Source organism: Mesoplodon mirus (assembly GCF_964341445.2).
Source record: "Mesoplodon mirus genome assembly, chromosome: 2".
In the NCBI taxonomy this organism is placed as follows: domain Eukaryota; kingdom Metazoa; phylum Chordata; class Mammalia; order Artiodactyla; family Ziphiidae; genus Mesoplodon; species Mesoplodon mirus.
Window position 1 is genome coordinate 35896288 of NC_138977.1, and position 19379 is coordinate 35915666.

General features: G+C 38.5%; 1 protein-coding gene across 8 annotated transcripts in view; it reads right to left on the minus strand.

The window, feature by feature from the left end:
• The window catches only part of PTPN13 (protein tyrosine phosphatase non-receptor type 13), a 225054-nt gene that overhangs the window by 54810 nt on the left and 150865 nt on the right, over positions 1–19379 (minus strand). For all 8 annotated transcript variants that reach the window (XM_082632173.1, XM_082632172.1, XM_082632169.1 and 5 more), the window contains 7 exons: positions 16657–17074; positions 16418–16515; positions 14774–14830; positions 3080–3169; positions 2426–2533; positions 2114–2245; positions 268–731 (listed from right to left, as the gene is read on the minus strand). In XM_082632173.1, coding sequence (XP_082488299.1) covers positions 268–731; positions 2114–2245; positions 2426–2533; positions 3080–3169; positions 14774–14830; positions 16418–16515; positions 16657–17074 — 1367 coding nt within the window. The remainder of the gene's footprint in view (positions 1–267; positions 732–2113; positions 2246–2425; positions 2534–3079; positions 3170–14773; positions 14831–16417; positions 16516–16656; positions 17075–19379) is intronic.

Sequence of the window (19379 nt, forward strand, 5' to 3'; positions counted from 1 at the left end):
AAACAGTCATAATCTGATTATTCATTCCTTTGTGTAATCACGTAGCAAGTTCCCAGAATGACAGCCATTTTGGAGTTAGTATTCAAAGCTGCTAATTTCTCTGAAAGTTAGCATCAAATGCAGTAGCAGTTAGTAGCATAATATATAAACTATTTCTCCTTTCCAGAGCAATGTACTCAGTTTATAGTAGATTACTGTGCTCTATAATATATTTGCTGTTGTTTGCTTTGTTAAGTGAAAAAAACAAAGATTCAAATTCAACAATGCCTTTTTTGGTGTTTGATGATCCCGACTGCTGGAATAAGTGGCTTCATCCATGTCTGATTCTCCATGGTCAGAGTAATCTGTTGCATCATACATGCCTGCTTTTTTAGCTTTGTTTTGGTTACTGTCAATAGAAGTCCCCTTTTTCTCAGTGGCTTTGGATATCACAGATGGGGAAGGGCTGCCGTGCTGTGATTCCTGCCAGCTTTGGTCACCTACATGGCTGACAAAGAAACCATTGACCTGGCTCTGGGACAAGCTGGCACTCTCAGTCCTGGAATCTTGAGAACTCAGGCTTCCCTCCCGCAGGCCCCCAGACAGCCCAAATGAGCTATCTGCGATGTGCCTTGGGGTGCCACGTGGGCAGCCGTGATCCTCAGAAGAATTTACAGCACTGTCTTGAACGCAGGAAGCTTTCTTCATGTAGTTTTTCATGCCAATGCCAATGTGCACAGGAGTAGAAGGCACTGAAAAGTCAAAGTCAAAATCCGTCAATGAGGATAACAGGTTAGTGACACATGTTTGTGCTTACATACATGCACAATGTTCCCTGGTGATTGTTGGGAGGATTTTACACAGGATAACACATGTACAACACCTGAGCCAGGGCTTGGAAACATGACAAGGACTCAGCAAATGTAGCAGATGCTTTCTGTTTCCTTTGCTTCCTCTTTGGGTCTTTCTTTCCGCAGCTTCTATGCAAATGTGGACCCCCTTTGCCTAAACTCCTCATTTCCATTCTCCAAGACCTATTTCTAGTGAGTCTCCCCTGTGAAGACTTTCTCAATTCCCTAACTAGAGGTAACTTGAATCTCCAAAAATCCTTGATCCTTATTTAATGGTTATATATTTACTTGTTTTATATTGTCCTATCAGACTGCATTTTTTGGACTCCAAGTAATTATCAAGGAAGGCAACTCCAAATTCCTTACATACATAGTTCTTTCAAAAAGCCACTTACGAAAGCTTTCCTAAGACACAATCCACAGGTGACATGCGTAAAAGAATTACAGATGCAAGTTTATTAGAAATGAAAAGTCTTACATGGCAAGCAAAATCAAGGAAAACTTAAATAATATACAAAGAATTCCTAAAAGTCAGTAAGAAGTATATACAGTGTTAAGCAGTGAGAGAGAATCTGCCCCGGACTCAGAGACCTTCCCACTGCTCACTCCACGTGCTGTGCGTGCTGCTTTCTAACACTGCCCCACCACTTGATCCTCGTGACAACTCTGTGCAAGACAGACAAGGCAGGGCCAGGTCACTGTATCCGCTTTAAAGAAAGAAAAACAACCATAGCTCAAGAGGATTTAAGTCACACAGCTAATAAGTGGCTCAGGTATGGCTTGAACTCAAGTCATCTGATCACTGTCAAGTGCCTTTTTTGTCACAACATGCTAATGGCAGGGATTATGAGACAAAACGATACGGTCTTGCTTCTACATTTCTGGTGTGCTGGTATCCTTTTCCTTTTATAATCGGGTTCACGACAGGACTTCATAGGTAACTGTTATATAACTATATTAATTAGGCAATGATTAAGAATTTAATTTCTGATTTGGCCTAAGAAGTGATGGAACACACCGAGTACTCAGAATTTAATTAAGTGATATTGATTTTGCCAACAAATCCATTTTTATGCATGTATTACTAAAGAGGAATAAGACAGAAAATCTTAGAAGTGATGAATGAAAAAGTTATACTGATGCATAAAATTAAAGCAATCAGAACTACACATATTAAATTTCCAGAAAGGAAATAAATTTAAATCTAATTTAATGTTCCACGTATTGAAATTTTTGTGGAAAGTGAAACAGAACACACAGCTAAGAGACATTCACAACATTACCTTTGGATATCTTTTCTTTTGGCTGAGAGATAACAAGTGTCACGTCTTCAGGTGCATTTTGCAGAATTTCAATTGCAGCATGGTGGCTGACCCCCTCCAGACTCACACTATTCACAGATATCAAACGGTCTCCTGTAAAAATAGACAGTCCAGTATTTTCTATATCAAAGAGAAATTCATGCTATATCTTAGAAATGCTACCTGCCCCTCATTATTTTTGTTTTGCCCAAGTTCTACTTTTGCCATCTGTGCAAATTCATGCCTGTCAGTTAAGTACTTAGGAAATTACCTAAATTACCTAAAAATAAATACCTGGCTTTAAGCATCCATCCAAGTCAGCTGGTCCTCCAGGGGTAATTGAACTAATAAATATACCTAGATCCAGTCTTCCCATTTTTTCTCCACCAATAATTTGAAATCCTGTGAAATAGCACATTTTAAAAAGATCTTCATGGGGAGAGGCAAGATAGGGGTAGGGGATTAAGAGGTACAAACTACTATGTATAAAATAAATAAGCTACAAGAATATATTATATAGCACAGAAGTATAGCCAATATTTTATAACTATAAATGGAGTATAACCTTTAAAAATTGTGAATCACTATGTTGTACACCTGAAACTTATATTATAAATCAACTATATCTCAATAAAAAATAAGTAGAAATAAAAATAAAAGGATCTTCATGATACTGGTGCTTTCAAGGACTAATGATTAGCCTGCGTGACACATAGAAGTGTAGAGTCTCATATCAAATATGATTTAATAGGTAACACATGTGAGCTGGGACTTAAATTTGGTGGAAATATTGCTTGTAAGCATTTCATCTTTGACATTTCCTGACTGGGCAGGTTGGGTAAAGGGGATGCAGGTAGGCAGAAGTGGGCTGGGGCCTCAATGCCAATGCTATGCAACTGACTTTTTCTCTTTGAATTTCACAGACCTTTAAGAATCTCAGTGACTTACCTAAGCCATACTTCGTATCTTTTTTCAGGTTAACCAGGGTGATCTCCCTTTCTGGTGAAGATATTATGCTCCATCTTTTGTGCAGCACATCTATTGGAAATGCATAATTTTAAGATAAAATAAACATAACATGCTTGGGCATTAGACCGCTTGTTTTGATTTAAATAAAGCTCACCAACAGATTGCTCGGTCACTTTAAAATCATATTTTAAATAATATGCCATTATCTTCTATGTTGATAGTGAGTTATAGTTTACCAAATGATTATGCTATCACATTTATTCCTTATACATGGTTCCCTGTGAAATATGTATTGATATATTTCAGTTACAAATGCATAAATAGATCTCAAGAGGTGAAATGATTTGAGCAGGTTTACTCAGCTAGTACAGGCAAGAGGTGAACCTTCAACTTAGGTTGTCAGACTTCATGTCTTTCTGTTATATGACAGGTGACTTCCTGAATTTGATACTGCTCAATATGTTAAGAATTTCCCGGGCTTCCCTGGTGGCGCAGTGGTTGAGAGTCCGCCTGCCGATGCAGGAGACACAGGTTCATGCCCCGGTCCGGGAAGATCCCACATGCCGCGGAGCGGCTGGGCCCGTGAGCCATGGCCACTGAGGCTGCGCGTCCGGAGCCTGTGCTCCGCAACGGGAGAGGCCACAGCAGTGAGAGGCCCGCGTACCGCAAAAAAAAAAAAAAAAAAAAAAAAAAAAGAATTTCCCACTAATAAGTGGTTGGCATTTCTACTTATAATGTGTAAAACATTCATGTAAGTTCTAGGGTAAAAGAGCAACACGAAGAAACAGGATTTATTCTTTTAAATCCCATTAATAATGACTTGGCTGGCACATTCTCAAAGGACTTCCGTTTCTTATTTTATTTGTGGAACAATCTCACGAGGTAAGCAAAGAGATTTCTAATCATTGTTTTGCAGATGAGGACTAATAGTTCATGACTTGCTCAACATTATCAGCTAGTATCACTGGCCAGCAAAATGCCTTAAGTATTTGATAAATGCTAGCTAAATACATTGAGTGAATGTTGGTATCAGAACTAAAATTTACTTTTTCTTATTTCTACTTGGGTTTTTTTTTTAAAGTAAGCTGATCATTCACAAATATCTCGTAAATTAAACCAATAAATATACCACTTAATTGTCATCTTAATAAAATTAGTTCATTTACTTAATAATTAGAGCATGTGAAAACACACACACATACACACACTTCTTCTTATGGGCTGAAATGTGTTGCTCCTCCCTTTCCTCCAAATAAATATGTTGAAACCCTAACTCCTAGTACCTCAGAAGTTAACCATATTTGGAGATAGGTTTTTAAAAAGATAAGTTAAAATGAGGTCTTTAGGGTGGCCTAATCCAATATGACTGATATCCTTATAAGAGGGAATTTGGATACAGACGTGTGTGTGCACAGAGGGAAGACTATGTGAAGAAAGAGGAATAGCTCCACCGACAAAACCAAGGAGAGGGGTCTCAGAAGAAATCAATGCTGTTGACACCTTGATCTCAGACTTCTAGCCTCCAGAACTGTGAGAACATAAATTTATGTTGTTTAAGGCACCCAATCTGTGGGATCTTGTTATGGCAGCTCTAGTAAATTAATACACTTCTTAACATCACCTGTAATTTAATAGTTTACACTGGTCTGTATGTGAGGTGGTGGTAAATGAGTTCAACACACTCAGAAAGTTATTTGTTTAAACTAAATCTGCAAATTCACCTCTACATAGTTCTTAAGCATATTGAAGCTTTTTGAAAACTAGAGATTATCTGCCAACATATGACTACCCATGGATTTAAAATTGTATTAATATGTTATAAATAGTAACTGTTACACAACATATTTAAATGATGAAAATGTGATACTTCATATTCTAGAAATAAACTCCATTAATCTCAGAAAACAATAACAACCATTTGCTCTCTGGAGTCAATTAATCTTGTCCCTTAAACACCAAGTACTAGTGCAAGTTTACTAGCTCCCTGTAGTATACACGTCCCTATTCTCGTTTCTTTTTGACCAAAACTTAGTTATAAACTTAGTTATAATCAATAGGAGCGGTAGTAGTTCAGCATTTCTAATTAATTAATGAGATTCCAAAAAAAAAGATCACTGGACAATGGTGTGAAGAGCCTTATATATTTGGTTTATACAAACAAGCATAAAGTTCATGAATTAGTTATTGCCTAACTTAATATTATCTAGGTATCCAAGATACTTTTAGCCTAAAATAGACAATTAGGTCTAATTTTCAGCTAGAACCAAAGAAAAAATACAACAGAATGAACCCATAAAATAAAACAAATAAGGGATGAGGTCATGTTAGGTATTAAATGTAAACTTTTATCACCATTCTGAAGACAGAGTCCGTTTGTTTTAGACAGAGTGTTTCTGCCTTCAATTATAAAAGTGATCAATATTCTGAATGTTCCTAAGGAGTATCTGTTACAAGTCAAAGGTATTGATTCAAAGAATAAAAATGCCATTTCATTTCTTTATTTTCATTTCCAACATATGTACTAACAAGATTGGTTATTTATTTGGCTAATAAATGTGTGTATAAGTATATTAAAACATTTCCCAGGTAAACAATATTGGAATATGTGTATAGACCCACACACACAAAATGTGCAATGTTTTTATGTTATTTATTTCTCTAACTAGAAGTAATAGATTAGGCTCTCTGTTTTCAAGGACTCATCAGTGAGATATGAATATTAATTCATTCAATTATACTTTCACCTTTCAGATGTTTGCTGAATAATTTTCCTGTGAAAGTCTCACATTAGGCGATTGGGGAAAATAAAAAGAGATAATATGAAAGCTGCTAGCATAATAAATGTAAGCGCAATCAGATCAGGCTAGAAGAGCAAAGATTTAGTCTGATTGATAAATAGAATGTTAAGAACTCAGAGAAATAGTTGTATTATGAAGGCATGAGTCAGCTGTAAGAGAGGAAAGGTTTCTTCTTGCCAGAAATAAAGAAGACTTCAAGGACATGAGGTAGAGTTTTAATAAGTGGATTAGGGAGATGGTTATACATAACAAGTAAGGCATTAACAAAAGCTGAGATGGAAAAAAGGCAGAAAAGGCTCTGCAAAAACGTCACAGATCAGCTTGGCTGGAGTAAAAGGTTTGAGTTGGGTGGAGCTGAATATTATTTGGGAAAGGGAAGCTTTGCTAACCTACTCTTTTTAATAGGGAACCCTCTCTTCTGCCGCCATGATATAAAGTGACTTATTAATGTGGGGATAGAGGAAGAAAGGATGTTGGTGTAGACCTACATGTTACTAGACACTACTGTGCACATGCTGAGTTTCTATTTATCTGGTATTATATTCATATAGATGTTCAAAATACTTTTCCATTGGCTAAAAATAAAAGAGAAGGAAGTATCTGAGGGTATATAGTACATAAGAACCCAACTAAATTTAAAGTTATAGAATTCAATGAGAATTAAGTAGAATTTATGAATCATTGAAAGTGAGGAGCTAGATATTTCAAGTACCAAGACATTTCTGAGGTTTTTTTTTTTTGCGGTAAGCGGGCCTCTCACTGTTGTGGCCTCTCCCGTTGCAGAGCACAGGCTCCGGACGCGCAGGCTCAGCGGCCATGGCTCATAGGCCCAACCACTCCATGGCATGTGGGATCCTCCCGGACCGGGGCAAGAACCCGCGTCCCCTGCATGGGCAGGCGGACTCTCAACCACTGCGCCACCAGGGAAGCCCTCTGAGTTATTTTAATTACTGTATGGAAACAAGCATTAATATTCAAGGAATACATATTTTTACATCTTTAAAAGAATTTTCTTTTCCCACTAATATACTTTATGACCACAGCAAATTCTGCAGATATTTTAACGTGTAAAAGAGGCTCAAATAGAAATTTCCATTTCTTTAATTAATACATGCTGGTGTCATTCCCTATAATGTTTACCTGGGAAATATCTTAAGAATAATTGATAAATGTATAATTTAGAAATTAAATGTGCACCCTCTCTGCACTTGAGATTGTTGTTCCAATGTTGCCTTTCTCATCTCTCACAAGGTTCATGTGGACATATTCAGTCCCCAACTAGAATAACTGTGGATACTAATGATAGATACATCTACGAGTAAACTATTTGAATTTCCTAGTAAAAGCATGTTTCTGATAAGGGCAGAGTCATATAATCAATTTAAGTGAGTCAACAATCTTTTTGCAAGAAAAATTCATTTTCTTGGTTATAGATCTAGACCCTTGTCAACTATCGGGCAGCTCCATGCCACTGATTCTAAGAGGAACTGGACTATATAGGTAGAGGAGGCTCTGGATAAATTCATCACTCACTCTAGGGAAAAAGACCCAATTCAAACTCGGGGATGATGGGTCAGTAACACCACATTGGTATAAAAACAAAGAGAGGTATTTTTCATTGTTATATTACTTAATACACTAACTGCTCCGGCAGTAGGTAAGGAGGATCATAATGGAAATTTTGGTGTTTTATTTCTGTGCTAGCATGAATTAGCTGAGTGAACATGAGCCATATAACATTTCTGGGACTCATTTAACTCATTCATAGAATGGAAAGGTTTGGTTTAGATAAACTTTTTAGTTCCTTTCAGTTCTCAATTTATTTGACTCTGTCTTTTGTTTCTGGTTAACTCTCATATCTGTTGAATCCTTTGTGAGCACTTTGGACTTTTATTTTTTATTATAATTTTCAACTTTGTATGTATTCTAATTAAACGTTAGGTGAAAAAAAAACTAGCATTTAAAGTTACATTGGTCCCTGACATCTGACTAAAAACTACAACATTTTATTACTAGGAATTAAGAATGGTCATAAAGACAATAATCAGTTCTAATATTGGGGAAAAAGTTTACTTAACTGTCCGTACAAGTTACTTTGCACAAGAATAAGCTTTTTCACATGAGTTTTTTTGCTTTTTGCATTTTGTTTTTGTTAAGAGTTTGGTGTTTGACCCCATTTTGTGGTTTGAACAGGAAGGAAGGTGACAAATCCAGCTAAAAGTTACTTTTCAATTGTACAGTAATCCTGAATTATAATAAAACAAGAAAAACTGCAAACCAATTTTACACAAGCCTTGCATAAGTTCTACACATTTTTTAAATGTTTTTACTTTTTGACTCTCTTAATGAGGAATATTAGAGGGGTTGATCACGATGGTGGAATAAGAAGACATGGAACCCACACCCACCCCAATGAATACATCAAAATAAGTCTATGTGTGGAACAATTCTCACTAGAAACTGGCAGAAAGACTCCTGTACAACCAGGGCTGTAAGAAAGACTCACATGTAGTCAGGTAGGAAGGAAACAAAAATGATCAGGTCAGGACCTGTGCCCCTGGAAGGGGACTCAGAGGAAAAGGGAAAATACATGGGCAGAGACCAGCTTTGGGGAGTAAGCAGTGAGAGCCGCAGACTGGGTGCTCTAGTCCTGGGGTCCTGCAAAGTGGACATGAGCCCCCATGGATGGCTGGAGGACTTTAATACCCCACTGACATCAATGGACAGATCAGCCAGACAGGAAATCAATAAGCCAACAGTAGTCTTACATGATACAACAGGCCAGTTGGATTTAACAGATATCTACAGGAAATTCCATCCCAAAACAAAGCACAATACATATGCTTTTCAAGTACACATGGAACATTCTCCAGGATAGATAAAGTCTCAACAAAACAAGTCCCAACAAATTTAAGACGACAGAAATTATGTCAAGCACTTAGACCTACCAAAATGGTATGAAACTAGAAATCAATTACAGAAAGAAATTACAGAAAGAAAAATGGGAAAAGAACAAACATGTGGAGACTAAACAACATGCTACTGAAAAAACCAATGGGTCAATGAAGAAATCAAAGAGGAAATCAGAAAATACCTTAAGACAAATGAAAATGGAAACACAATTCTCCAAAATTATGAGATGTAGCAAAAGCAATTCTTTTTTTTTTTTTTTTTTGCGGTACGCGGGCCTTTCACTGTTGTGGCCTCTCCCGTTGCGGAGCACAGGCTCCGGACGCGCAGGCTCAGCGGCCATGGCTCACAGGCCCAGCCACTCCACGGCATGTGGGATCTTCCCGGACCGGGGCACGAATCCGTGTCCCCTGCATCGGCAGGCGGACTCTCAACCACTATGCCACCAGGGAAGCCTGCAAAAGCAGTTCTAAGAGGGAAGTTTATAGTCATACAGGCCTTCCTCAAGAACAAGAAAAATATCAAATAAGCAACCTAACCTACCAACTAAAGGAGAGAGAAAAAGAACAAAGCCCAAAGTCAGCTGAAGGAAGGAAATAATAAAGATCAGAGAGGAAATTTAAAAAAAAATAGAGACCAAAAAAACAACAGAAAAGATCAGTGAAACCAAGAGCTAGTTTTTTGAAAGATAAGCAAAATTGATAAACCTTTAGCCAACATCAGGAGGACTTTCAAGATGGCGGTGGAGTAAGACATGGAGATCACCTTCCTCCCCACAAATACATAAAAAATACATCAACATGTGGAACAACTCCTACAGAACGCCTACTGAATGCTGGCAGAAGACCTGAGACTGCCCAAAAGACAAGAAACACCCCACATACCTGGGTAGGGCAAAAGATAAAAGAAAAAACAGAGACAAAAGAATAGGGATGGGACCTGCACCTCTGGGAGGGAGCTGTGAAGGAGGAAAAGTTTCCACACACTAGAAGCCCCTTCACTGGTGGAGATGGGGGTGGGAAGCTTCGGAGCCATGGAGGAGAGTGCAGCAACAGGGGTGCAGAGGGCAAAGCGGAGAGATTCCCACACAGAGGATCAGTGCCGACCAGCACTCACCAGCCTGAGAGGCTTGTCTGCTCACCCACCAGAGCAGGTGGCGGCTGGGAGCTGAGGCTCAGGCGTCAGAGGTCAGATTCCAGGGAGAGGACTGGGGTTGGCTGTGTGAACACAGCCTGAAGGGGGCTACTGCGCCACAGCTAGCCGGGAGGGAGTCTGGGAAAAAGGCTGGAGCTGCCAAAAGGGCAAGAGAGCATTGTTTCAGGGTGTGCGACTGGAGGGGATTCCTTCCCTGTCTGCCTAAACAAGCAGGCAGAGCACTGCCTAAACAAGCTCCAGAGATGGGCATGGGCCATGGCTATCAGCTCAGATCCCAGAGACAGGCATGAAACATTAACGCTGCTGCTGCAGCCACCAAGAATCCTGTGTGCAAGCACAGGTCACTATCCACACAACCCTGGGAGAGTGTGCAACATGCCACGGCCAGGGTCCTGTGATCCAGGGACAAGCTGGCTGGGAGAACACACGGTGCACCTCAGGCTGTTGCAATGCCATGTTGGCTTCTGCTGCCGCAGGCTCGGCCAGCATTCCAATTATAACTACCATACCCTCCCTCCCCTGGGCATGAGTAAGCCAGAGCCCCCTAATCAGCCGCTGCTTTAACCCTGTCCTGTCTGGGCGGGAACAGATGCCTGAGGGCAACCTACATGCAGAGGTTGGCCCAAAACCAAAGGTGAACCCCAGGAGCTGTGCGAACACAGAAGAGAAAGGGAAATTTCTCCGTGCAGTGTCAGGAGCAGCAGATTAAATCCTCACAATCAACTTGATGTACCCTGCATCTGTGGAATACCTGAATAAACAATGAGTCATCCCAAAATTGAGACAGTGGACTTTGGAAGCAACTGTAGACTTGGGGTTTGCTGTCTGCAACTGATTTGTTTCTGATTTTTAGGTTTATCTTACAATAGTTTTTAGCGCTTGTTAACATTGGTGGATTTATTTATTGGTTTGGTTGCTCTCTTCTTTTTTTAACATTATTATTTTCTATTTTAATAATTAAAAAAATTTACTATTATTATTTTTTTCTTTCTTTTATTCTCCCTTTTCTTCTGAGCTGTGTGGCTGACTGGGTCTTTGTGCTCCGGCCTGGTTCAGGCCTGAGCCTCTGAGGTGGGAGAGCTGATTTCAGGACACTGGACCACCAGAGACCTCCCAGCCCCACATAATATCAATTGGCAAGAACTCTCCCAGAGATCTCCATTGCAACAGTAAGACGCAGCTCCACCCAATGGCCAGCAAGCTCCAGTGCTGGATGCCCCATGCCAATCAACTAGCAAGAAAGGAACACAACCCCACCCATTATTAGCAGAGAGGCTGCCTAAAATCATACTAAGTTCACAGACACCCTAAACACACCACCGGACGTGGCCCTACCCACCAGAAAGACAAGATCCAGCCCCACCCACCAGAACACAGACACCACTACCCTCCACCAGGAAGCCTACACAAGCCACTGAACCAACTTCACCTACTGGGGGCAGACACTAAAAAAAAATGGGAACTACGAACGTGCAGCCTGTGAAAAGGAGACCCCAAATACTGTAAGTTAAACAAAATGAGAAGACAGAGAAATATGCAGCAGATGAAAGAGCAAGGTATAAACCCACCAGACCAAACAAATGAAGAGGAAATGGGCAGTCTACCTGAAAAACAATTCAAAGTAATGACAGTAAAGACGATCCAAAATCTTGGAAATAGAATAGAGAAACTACAAGAAATGTTTAACAAGGACCTAGAAGAACTGAAGAGCAAACAAACAATGATGAAAAAAAAAAAAGGGCTTCCCTGGTGGCGCAGTGGTTGAGAGTCCGCCTGCCGATGCAGGGGACGCGGGTTCGTGCCCCGGTCCGGGAAGATCCCATGTGCCGCGGAGCGGCTGGGCCTGTGAGCCATGGCCACTGAGCCTGCGCGTCTGGAGCCTGTGCTCCGCAACGGGAGAGGCCACAACAGTGAGAGGTCCGCGTGCCGCAAAAAAAAACAAACAAAAAAATGTCTATAGCAAAACAGAAACAGACTCATAGATATAGAAAACAAACCACTAGTCACCAGTGGGGAGATGGAAGTGGGGAGGGTCAAGATAGGGGTATGGGATTAAGAGATATAAACTACCATGTATAAAGTAGATAAGCAACAAGGATATACTGTACAGCGCAGGGAATTACAGCCACTGTAACTTTTAATGGAGTATAAAATACTGAATCACTATGTTAAACACTGGAAGCTAATACTGTAAATCAACTATAATTTAAAAAAAAGAAAAAAAGCACTGTTATAACATGTGCCATTTTTTGAAAGGTTAAGCAACCTTTATTTCTTTTTGGAAATCACAATTAATCAAAGGATTGGAATCCTTTCCATATTTGTTTCACGAGATTGGAAGACTCCTTCCTTTCTTCTTTTATCTTCTAAGTTTCACACTCTTTATGGGTCTCTGAAAGTTGTAAAAGGTTAAGACTGAATTTTATTCATTGGTCCTTGTATTAACTGTTAAATAATTCAGTATTAACTAATGCTCATTTCTAATTTTCTCTTAATAATCTTGTTCAGCAATGAAAAACACTGAAATTAGAATAAAAAGTCCTGGGCCTCCCTGGTGGCGCAGTGGTTGAGAGTCCGCCTGCCGATGCAGGGGATACGGGTTCGTGCCCCGGTCTGGGAGGATCCCATATGCCGCGGAGCGGCTGGGCCCATGAGCCATGGCCGCTGGGCCTGCGCATCCGGAGCCTGTGCTCCGCAACGGGAGAGGCCACAACAGTGAGAGGCCCGCATACCGCAAAAAAAAAAAAAAAAAAAAAAAAAAAAAAAAAGAATAAAAAGTCCTGTATTTGACCAACGGGCAAGTAATTTAACTTTTTAATCTTCAGTTAATCTTTTTAATCTTATTTGGAAAAACATGTTTGCCAAGCTCTATTATGTCAAAACTCAATTCTCAACAGAGCACTAATTCAGGGCTACTTGGACAGACTGAAGGAGAATTTTGAAGAAAATATAAACTTGTCTATAAGCCAACTGGGAACACCTCCATGGGAAGGTGGGTTGGCCCCTCTGTAGTGGGCAGGTGGGAAGATGAGTGCCTGGAGGTTTAAACACAGACCCTACCCTGCACATGATGTTCATTTGGTACCCAATGTAAATTCATATTCTTTTCCATTAGAACCCAGGTAAAAACACATTTCAGGCTCTCATCCTTGAATAGATTATTATCCAGCTTATTTCAAAAGTTTATCTGGGAGAAATAATACCTAAAAATAATTAGGCATTATTATACTAGGAGACAGTCTAAAGAGTGGATTAGAGCATAGGCTCTGGAAACAGACATCCTGCATTCAAATCATGGCCCCAGCTTTTGCCAGCTCCATGATCTACTGTGCAACTCTACCTTTCTGTGTTTTGGCTTCTCATTTGTGAAAAGGAAGTAACATTAGTTCTGGCTCAACAGGATTGTTGTGGGGATTGAGAGAGAAACATAACGTGCTTAGAACAGTGTTTGGCACATCGTAAGCACTAAATAACTGTCAGTCAATGAGTACAACCGCTATGGACATGTTAATAACTGACCTATTTTAGGTACAGAGGTATTCTAACTTCAGTCCATGTAAGACATTTGGTCATCAAAAAGCTATATAACAAGGTCTTAGTAACTTAGGTCTAAGTATAAACTGACTTTTTCTTTAATGGTATGCCCTCAGATATTTTAAGGATTAATACATTAAAAAATAGGAGATGAAAAAATCTTTCATTTGCTATGAGTATTTAAGATATTATAAAAGTAAAAAGATTTACTTTTGGACACAATTTTGCTTCCAAGAAAAATGTTCCTCTCTTGAAGAACTGGTATGTGTATTTCTATCAGAGAATGAGAATTATACAAAATAGCTTACTGATGTCTGACAGTTTTGACCTACAAAAACAACCGTTTCATATGGTTCAACTAATTTTCATGCCTTCATTTTTGCCTTGGCTCTCAGGAAAATGAGAACTAAACTTAAAGCTTCATCAAGTTTAACTATCTTAATACCTGTGATCAGCATATTTGCTTCCTTCTCATCACGCTTCTGATTATTACAACTTTAAGAATTTGAGGGTAAAACTTAAACATTTTTGGAGGAAAGTAGTATATACATAGTGATAATAATATTCTTTATACCCATGAAGGTTGTTAGAAAAATCAAATAATGTACATGAAAGTATTTTGTAACCTAAATTATAGAAATTGTGAACCCACTGACCTTCAAGTCATTGCACAAAGTTTTTTTCCTACAATTTTGTTTCTTCTTAGATTCTTTCTAAACTATTAATCTCAACATTTAAAGTCTTCAAATTCTTCCCAAAAGATTTATGATAAGACTCAAAGCTGGTCGCCATTTAGTTTTTGACCTTCACTCTGGCCCCAGCATACCTCCATACTGAGATTCTTACATCTCCCTGAATCTGTTATCTTCTCACATGTCTGCATGTCTTTGATCACACTATGCCCTTGGTCTGGAATACTTATCCACACCATTCTGACTGAATAAATACTCCTTTTATTTCAAGATTCAGTTGAAGCATCCCTCAGTTAAAACTCTTTTCAATCAAAATTATCTCCTACCTAAGCTACCTTAGCTCCCCAATTAGTGTCCTTATCTCGAATTTGTCATTTCTCTAGTTCATCAACATTAGTCTAAACTACAGGTCCCATCACATCACTGAGATGCTGAAAACCACAACTCTCTTCTGACTCCAATGTAAGGCCTAAAATCCTTGACATGGAATTGAAAGCTCTTTATTAGTAGGCCCATGACTATCTTACAAGGTACAAGAGAAAAATTATGATGGAAATGAGGGGAAAAACATTTTGAAAACCTACCGTTTTCTTTTAAGGGTACTTGGGATGAAGAATTTCCAGAACTATGCAAAGTCATTCCTGTGGTATAAATTAAATTATTAGACAGTTTAAAAATGGTCAGATACTATATACAGAAGTAATTTCTTCTGATAAATTCATAAAAATCAACAAAACATTAAGACAGCAACGATTTCTTTTATTTACACTCAGAAAAATATGTCTCCCCACAATGGGCTTTTTTTTTTTTTCTACTTTTAATGTCCAAGTTAAGCAGATCAACTTGTTTTGCAGAATAAATTTAAACACAAATGTATTGTTTCTGACAATGACATTTTGATGTCATATATGAAATGATGAAACTAAAATGAGTTTTAAAAGTATCTGTTCAAATGTTAAAAGAAAGTTCAATATTCGATAAGAATGAAAATCAATCAAAAACAAATGCAGAAAATAATTTTTTTATGGTTGAATTTTATTTTACTTGTGTTTTTCTATGGAATATTCACTACTCTATATCTGATATGTGATGAATTTTTACGTAGAACAAAGCCTTCCTAATGAAAATAGCTTAGAATCTATAAGAGATCCCATTATATATGAATACACTTTGAAAATTATTTTCTGAAAGATTAAATCAGTGTCTTTTTAGGCTATTTTCAATGCATAGGGTGACCTATAAGATGGAGTCTTGTCTTTCATCTGTTTAAAGTTTTTTAACCAATTCAATTTAAATTGATGGTAGTATAATCTCTGAAAGCTGTAGAAACCTATATTAATAAAGTAATGTGACCTTCCATAAATACTAATCAATTATAGTGTAGTTCTCTTTGACTCCATTTACTCCACATATCCCCAATCCAATTACAGGGTGAGAAAATACTTTTTAACTTTGTATAGTTATGATCACACTTAGTTCCAAGGGAGAGTTAATTAGTATTATTTAGTAAAATAACAACAGAAAAGGGTATCCTTGTTGACCACTTGTCTGCCCAGCTGTTTCCTATTCTGAGTAGTCATTCAGACCTCTGTGCTTAAATGTCTACTTTTCTAAAAGATTGATTCCCATGCAGTTCACTTTTAAGATGCACAAAACAACAGGAATCCTTCTGTTTATCTTATAACGTAGTGTGTATTTATAAACACAAACAACTTCTGTCTATACTTAAATAGTTCATAGGCCCCAGCTAGCTGGGAGAAATTGAGAAAACTTAAATCAACTAAGAATTTCTACCTAACAACCATAGCACATTTCATAAAACTATCTCTTTCTAGACACAATTCCATTCTGAAAGTACCCTAAATAAACTTTTCTTAAAAAAAATATAGCATTAGTGGAGTCTACTCTCACAGACTGTAAGGAAAATCCAAAGGAAGGCTATCCAAAGCCATGGCACCAGACTACCTGGGTTCCCTTGGTCAGAATGTCATGGCCTTTAACTGTGACCAAGAGAAAGCTAACAGTCTGTGCCATGAGGTAATCACTTGTTAAATCAATTTTTGATTTGAGTTGGTACTTTTTAAGTAGCCTAAAATTTTATATTCACAAAAAGTTTTGGTAATTAGGACATACAACCAAAAATAATTTCCTGGTAATTAACACTGTCTCATTCACTTCATTATGAGCATGAGGTAAGGGAGAAAGAAGGTAAGCTTGTTTATGCTGACCTATAACATATGCTTGACCAGGGTCTTCAAAGGATGAGGAGTCTGATTCCTGTTTCCTCCTTTCAGGACTTCTGTTTAAACTTGCAACAGACTTTGAACTAAAGAGGGAAAAGGAAGATGGGGGGGAAGTGTCAATGTAAAAAAGTATGATGAAAATAATAAATTGTCAAAACAGAAACAAGAGTAGGAAATGCAGAATTTACAAATATGTAGTTTGGGTTAGTTAAGTATGTTCTTACTTATTAAGTTTTGTGAATCCTGCCAAAGATTCCGTATCAGATCTCGCCATCTGGTGAAATGGTTTTCCTACCAACTCCGCAGTGGTTTGTGGTGGGGATTCCATGTTAACAATGACATTTTTCCGATGAGGATAGAGAGAGGCCTGACTCAGATCGTGGTATGATTTACTCATTCCTCTAGGCTTTTCCTCCCAAGAAGCTTTGTCACTCTTCTCTTTTGCACTGTTTTGCAATGGCTGGTAAAGCGACAGCTCTGAGCAGGACAGCCTCTTCAGAATCTCAGCTTGAACTGACAGAGGTCGAACGGCAAGTTTGTTCAGGGTGCTGCTGGCCAGACTACCAGTGCTGATTGCTCGTCCCATATTAAATCCTCTAACGGACTCTGCTTGGAGACTCAGGCTCCTAAATGAAGCTTTCTCTACAAGGAAATAGGATTGCTTTACATGATGGAAACACCATAGAACCTTTTATGAGAACAGCTATTTTAATAAATAAAAAACAGCATGCAATTTTTAATCATTTTGATTGCCATCAGAAGTAGGTAGCTTTCAGAGTGGCAATCGAGGATTTTAAAGAGGAGGTTGGAAGATTCTGGTTTTCTTACCATCTCTCCATCCTTGTAGCTTTCTCACAGCCAGGGCCTGGTCAGCATTGCCTTATTTCATCTAGTGATTTTCCTGGATCTAATAATGTTTGGGCTTCATCCAGGCTTGCTGACCCCAATACAGTTTTCAGTTAGAAAGGAGAATGACATTTGACAGAGAGAATTTTATTGCTGGTAGTGCCTCTGCTAAAATACCATCAAACCAAGGATGGGGAGAGGGAGAGATGAAACCTGGATAGGCCAATATAGTGAGGTCATGCCTGAAAAGAGCTGTGCAGAGGAGAGTTTTGCCCAGAGAAAAAGTTCTTATTATATTTTTAAAAGCTTATGGCAGATTGTGGTGATGTCCGCACAACTCTGTTAACAATGTGGATATACTAAAAATCATTGAATTGTGCACTTTAAGTGGGTAAATTGTATGGTATGTGAATTAGGTTTCAACAAAACTACTACTAAAAAACAAACAAACAAAAACACAAAAACCCCAAACCGAAACAAAAGCCTTTCATGGCCAATTTTCTGTCAGTTCATTACTATGCCAATACCACCTCCCCCCTACCTTGTAGACTTTTCCTGATTTAACTGAGGCCCAGGGGCCACAAAAGAACCACACATTACTTGTCTTTTTTGTTTCTGTTAATTAACATGATTAAGGAGCTGGGGTTCTTTTTATGCTTAAATTCCTTTCACTCCTAAATACATACCCAAAGTATTCTTGTAGGGGTCAAATTTAGAGATACCTTGTAACAAGTAATTGGCTATTATTTTGTGAGAACCAATGTCATGTCAGTATTGGAACATTTGAGGCTATAAACGAAAGCACTGCATCACAGAATTTTGGCATCAAAATCCTTTCATGTATATAAAGGACCAGAAGCATAGAATTTCAAATGGTTTGGTTGTTCATGCATTAGTAATCCACATCACAAGGCACCCCAATTGGTCTCCCCATGGAAAGTACCAATACAGCTTGACCACTGTGTAAAACAGCTGTGAAAACTTGTTTTTTAAAAAGAGAATGTCAAATGTTGCTGATTTAGATCTTAAGATTCTGTTTCATTTATCTTCTAATTCCTAGGAGATTAATAATCAATATTTCATCTCAGGTGTAAACAGATAGGAAAACAATGCAACTCTTTCATATTCATGCATCAGAATGAAGTTTAAATAAACATGTCTCTTGAGGACACAGGGAGGGAAGGGGAAGCTGGGAGGAAGTGAGAGAGTGGCATGGACATATATACACTACCAAATGTAAAATGGATGGCTAGTGGGAAGCTGCTGCATAGCACAGGGAGATCAGCTCGGTGCTTTCTGACCACCTAGAGGGGTGGGGTAGGGAGGGTGGGAGGGAGGCTCAAGTGGGAGGGGGTATGGGGATATATGTATACATATAACTGATTCACTCTGTTGTACAGCAGAAACTAACACAACACTGTAAAGCAATTATACTCCAATAAAGATATTAAAAAAAATAAACATGTCTCATCACCAGGAAAATTCAACATTCTTTCTCTGAAGTAGAAGTGGACACCAAGTTAAAACATAACAATAAAAAAAAACTTCTGTTTTAAAATTCCCAGTATAATCTTTAGCTTCTAATAGAGTTTTTATGAGAGCAGATAACATTAATTCTATTTTCTTTTACTTTGAGAGCAGACTTTATTCAAGGACGCAAAAACTGAGTCTTAAACAGATTCAACTACTGGGAAATGCCTCTATACCCAAAAGTTTTCTTCACCCTAAAGGAAAATGTAGACCAAACTTTGGCAGGCATAGGGACCACCAGTTCAGCTTAAGTTATATCTGTTTTGTAAACATACCAAGGATTATGCAATTCAAATCCATTCATAGCTCATTCCTGGGTAGAACTTAAAGCGTTGCACATATCCACGGGATGGAATTATAAACCACCCACTTATCTACTGTCCTACTGCCTTTCACCTGGAAAGGACTCCAACATGGACCACCAGGATGGGAAAGGACATTAGAATGAACCTACATCCTATTACTAATGTTTCAAATTTGAACTCAAAGCCTTTGTTAGTTCCACACTCAGTCTGCAATCCACACTGTGCTATTATTCAGTCTCTTGTACTTGTTTTGTATTTCCTTATAC